This window comes from Cyprinus carpio, chromosome B3, assembly GCF_018340385.1.
Source record: "Cyprinus carpio isolate SPL01 chromosome B3, ASM1834038v1, whole genome shotgun sequence".
Taxonomy (NCBI): Eukaryota; Metazoa; Chordata; class Actinopteri; order Cypriniformes; family Cyprinidae; genus Cyprinus; species Cyprinus carpio.
In genome coordinates, this window is record NC_056599.1 from 20,709,080 (window position 1) to 20,714,426 (window position 5,347).

The 5,347-nt window shown below is 35.3% G+C and overlaps 1 protein-coding gene across 1 annotated transcript; it reads left to right on the top strand.

Annotated features, from left to right (window-relative positions):
- Positions 1-1,066: 1,066 nt before the first annotated feature.
- Positions 1,067-4,512, top strand: LOC109051258 (cyclin-dependent kinase 6-like). The gene is made up of 8 exons (XM_042720191.1): positions 1,067-1,221; positions 1,744-2,009; positions 2,082-2,214; positions 2,973-3,140; positions 3,227-3,336; positions 3,934-3,984; positions 4,091-4,223; positions 4,322-4,512. Exons 2-8 carry the CDS (start codon positions 1,777-1,779, stop codon positions 4,412-4,414), a joined length of 921 nt encoding a protein of 306 aa, XP_042576125.1. The 5' UTR covers positions 1,067-1,221; positions 1,744-1,776; the 3' UTR covers positions 4,415-4,512.
- The last annotated feature ends 835 nt before the right edge of the window (positions 4,513-5,347 follow it).

Here is a 5,347-nt window from a genome sequence, read left to right on the forward strand (position 1 = left end):
CATTGGTTTCGCCAAGAGAGTCAAGAATGGCAACAACAAGAACAAAGAATAAGTATCAGGAACACATAATGTTCATAATCATTCCCAGAGATATCAGATATGGCTCTGGAGAAGAACAAATGTAGGATATGTGTGATTAATAACCACTGCACTGTCTAACAATAATGCAACACTGTATTTGTACCCAATCATTTTAAAACTCATTTATCGGTAAAGTGTTTACCAAGGGCCTTACTGGTTTAAAACTCAGCAACGCAGTAATTCAAATCTAGTTTTTAAAGCACTTAAAATGGAAATGAATCAGAGATGAATTAGAGTTTTCCCATTAACCTTCTTTTTGAAAAGTTTATTGTGTAAAAAAGAAGACATGCTTGGCACTGTGTGTTTTGAAACTATCAACTGAAATCTTAGTTGCACTTAGAATTGATTAATTACTGTGGATATAGGTCTGTATGAAGGCTTTAAATGCATCTTTCTCGAATTATATATTTGAGACACTCACTGATGATGCCATCTGCACAGTTATCTGTATGTATTTCTGCCTTTTTAAGTTGCAGTGATATTTCAGATTGGTAAAAACCTGCCTATAAATGTGCTTATTAATATACAATGGATGCTTGTGCCTACTGAATAAATATGTTCATTTCAACAACAAATCACTGTGTGGTACAGTATGTATCAAGGGGGCAGTGTGGTCTCAAAATGGCAGATACTATATTTAATAAATGTCTCTTTTCTTATCTAAAAATTAATTATCCTTAACCAGGCCTAAACGAAATTGTTAATATATATATATATCTATATATATATATATATATATATATATATATATATATATGTATATGTATATGTATATATATGTATATGTATATTACATATATTTTAATGTCTAAGGTCATTGCATGGTACAGGTTTTTTATTTATTTTTTTATACAATATATGATTTATTTTTGCTGGTATTCACAGCGCATAGATGTACAAAATCGTTTCACCTGGGGATACGTTTTCTTAAATGGTTGACATCACATGAGATGGGGGATATCCAGAAAACAATCCTGGGCTGCTCATTGGTTGGTTTTGCAGATGCAAATCTCACACCCCTGCATGTGGTGAGGTTTTATTAAAATCATGGCAAACAACGCTTATTGATCCTTCTCATTGATCCAAATTAGCAGGCAATCATTTTCTTGGTCAAGGTTTTAGATGACACTGACAGAAAAGGTAAGTTAATTTACTTATAGTTTTATTTCTTCGAAAGAGAGTATACCCATATGAACAAGTGTCACAACGTGCACGCTTAGCGCGGTATTAATTAAGATTAATTGTCAAGAAACACCATTTTAATGAGAGATGTATATCTTTGTTTTTTGGATAAATCTCGTGTCACCGGTGATGGCTTCTGAATTCGGGTCTCTTGAAGCTAAGTGGAAAAGTCAAATATTATACAGGTTCCAATTAATTAATCAAGTCAGGTTAATTTTAATTTGCAAACTAAACAGTGAGACCACGTGCAAACTTTTTTTTTTAAGTTTACGAACAAATCTTATGTCGATGGGATACGTCCTCATTTAAAAAAAAAAAATCAACATGCATTAATAAATACTTAATTTTAATAATAATTTATTTAATTTAACAGTTATTTTAAGACATACAGTCCAAGGTAGAGTTGAAAGCGTTTTAAAAAGCTTTGCCCTATTTTCTAAATCTTTTTATTCAGCACCCAATGACTTTGGTCTCTTGCAGTAACACGCTCTGAGGGACTGGTCTGATCTAAACATGGATGACAGCTGTTGCTGGGAGAGCTCAGATTATGAAATCTTGGCAGAAATCGGCCAGGGCGCCTACGGGAGGGTGTACAAAGCGCGAGAGAGGCGCGGGCAGCAGCGCTTCATAGCGGTGAAGAGACTCAACATCCCCGAGGAGCCGGAGTCTGGCATCCCTCAGTTCGTGATACGAGAAGTGGCTCTTCTGCGAAAAATAGAGCACTTCAACCACCCCAACATAGTCAGGTGAGTGTGGAAACGGTCAGAAATGCCACATACTTTTAGAAAAGCATAATGAATGTTCCCATTGCTCTTTAGGTTGCTGAATGTATCAGCTGGATGGCAGAATGAGAAGTTTGACCTGACACTGGTGTTTGAGTATATCGATCAGGATCTGACCACATTTCTCAGCAAAGCATCAGAAAAAGGCCTGGCCCGGGACAAAATCAAGGTTTTAACTTTGCTCCTCTCATTTTGCAGCGACTTAATCTTTCATATTAGTAATAGGAAACACCAGAGCTGTTTTCACAATTTTACTATAGTAAGGGTTTCTTTTTGAAAATCAATTTCTGCATAGACATATGTGACCCTGGGCCACAAAACCAGTGATAAGTAGCACAGGAATATTTGTAGCAATAGCCAGCAATAGATTGTATGGGTCAAACTTGTCAGTTTTTCTTTTATGCCAAAAATCATTAGGATATTAAGTAAAGATCATGTTCCATGAAGAAATTTGTGTAAATTTCCTATCATAAATATATCAAAACTTCATTTTTGATTAGCAATATCCATTGCTAAGAACTTCATTTGGACAACTTTAAAGGCCATTTTCTCAAATTCTTTATTATTTTTTCGCACCCTCAAGATTTCAGACCTAACAGACCATACATCAATGGAAAGCAATTTATTGATGATCAATTTATTCAGCTTTCAGATGTTTCATAAATTACAATTTCTAAAAAATGACCCTTAATGGGAATGATGATTTTTGTTTTATGGTTTTGTGGCCCAGGGTCACATTTCAGAGTCTTTGCTACAAAAAATTTATTGTACACTGCCACCATGATAGCCCATTAAAGAAGATACAGAATGAATACATACACCTTGAGTGACAACATTCCCCAGTGAAACAGAATATTGTCACACTGTATGGGATAAATTAAAGATTAGAGCATAGATTCATGTGTTTTTTCCTTTCTCTTTATATAGGATGTGATGCGTCAGCTGCTCAGCGGACTTGACTTCCTCCACACTAACACCGTCATTCATCGGGACCTGAAGCCAGACAATGTGCTTGTGAGCAGTCGAGGGGAGGTCAAGATTGCAGACTTCGGTTTAGCCCGGATATATACTTACCATATCGCCCTCACCCCATGTGTATGGAGCTCAGATTGACGTTCACAGAAATAAGTGAGGTGGTAGTGAGCTCCTGCATGTGATGTATTTGTACTGTATGTGTGTAGGTTGTGACTCTGTGGTACAGGGCTCCAGAGGTCCTGCTGCAGTCCAGTTACATGTCTTCAGTGGATCTGTGGAGTGCTGGGTGCATCTTTGCAGAGCTCTTTCTCTTAAGGTGAGAGCAAAACAGAGCTCAGAGAGACATTTTATACTATGGATATCAAGTCACAACTTGACATACAATACAGTTCCAAAGTTTGGATTTAGAAGGGAGATTTTTTTTTTTTAAGAAATGACAGTAATAACATTTATATTCTGTTACAATATATTTCTGTTTCAAATAAATGCTGTTCGTTTGAACTTATATTCTTTGAAGGATCCTGAAAAATGTATGAAGTTTCCACAAAATTTTTAATAAGTTTATATGTTTTCTGTTTTTTTTGTAATAATAATAATAATAATAATAATAATAATAATAAATGTTTCTTGAGCTGCCAATCAGCATATTAGAATGATTTCTGAAGGATCATGTGTCACTACAGACTGGATTAATGGCTGCTGAAAATTCAGCTTTACCACCACAGGAATAACTATTTGAAAATATTTTTATAATATTTTTATAACATAAATAATGTCTCACAACATTGCTGCTTTTACTGTGTTTTGATCAAATAAACACATCCTTGCTGAGCATAAGAGACTTCTTTTCAACTTCTTACAAACCGCTTTTCTTATTCTGAGATGTCTTCTCTTTCTCGCTCACCTTTTCCAGGCCTTTGTTTCGTGGGTTCACGGAGATCCAGCAGCTGCAGAAGATCTTTGAGTGAGTCAAAATACTTTGCATTTCCAAATCCCAGTTAATATTATTGCAACCAACAACTACACCTTTTTGTGGTCCATTGTGGTCTTGCATGCTCGCTCTCTCTCAGGGTCATTGGATTGCCGGTTGAGGAGGACTGGCCCATAGAAAGCCCTGTCTGCTACAGCCTTACATGGGCTGAGAAAAAGCCTACAAAACAACTACTGCCCAGTCTCGCCCATGAGGAGAATGACCTGCTGTCTGTAAGTGGAATTTATTTCTATACGAGAGATTTCAGTGACTGGTAAATAAAATACACATATAAGTAACTTTTCTTTTTGAAACTTCCCTTTCCACACAGCAATTTTTGACTTTCAATCCAGCTCATCGTATCTCTGCCTGCAGAGCTTTGGCCCATCCTTTCCTGGCAGACTGCAGCCGTGAAGATGAATGACAGATGAGTGAAGAGGGTGGAGTCAAATGATTAGACAGGCTCCTCCAACCCAATCAGGGGTGCACCAAGAATTATTCTGTTAAATTTAGTTTTTTTTATATTATATATATATATATATATATATATATATATATATATATATATATATATATATATATTATATATATATATATATATATATATAATTGAGTAAAGTGCAACACCTTAACCTGTAAATCAAGATTTTGTCTAACGAAAATGAGGTGCAAATATGTTTTGGTGGAAATGTACAATTTTACTGGTACTGCTAAAAAGAAACAAATGCCCTTAAAAAGTCCAGCTGTTTGTGGAGCTCTTGCTCCTTAATATACCATCACCTTATTTATGTGTTTACAATGGTGAGGAGGAATGAGAATGTCTTTTTTCACATGTGACAACTCTCTAATAATGACATTTTGTGTATGTTGCAGCACAATTGGTTGTCTAAAAGGTAAGTTTGATGTTTCCAGTTAGTTTCAGTGTGCTACCTTAGAGTTGTTTTTGAAAGTTGACTTATAGTGATGTTTTTGCACCTTGTTTTGTGTTTGTTTTGGCATCAATTGGAACTGTTTGCTTATTTTTAATCGCATGCAGTGTTTTAAGTTCTGACCAAATTGTTTGAAGTTTTTATGTTTTCTGTTCCTGATGAATTTTCGGTAAACACAAACCAGAGCCAACAGTGTCTTTTTGTAATTAAATGGGCTGAGATTAAGTGTAGTTATGACATGCCCTTTCAAATGAATACAATTAAATTAAATTCGTAATTGAATGCAAATTTGACCATTTTCTTTATACTGACACTTCAGTAATAAAACTGCAATTTCAATATTATTTGCCACCTTTCTTCTGGATCCGCATACCAGTTTCCGTTTGATTAATCTAATGCTGTTAGTAAAGAGACCACAAAGTGTCTTG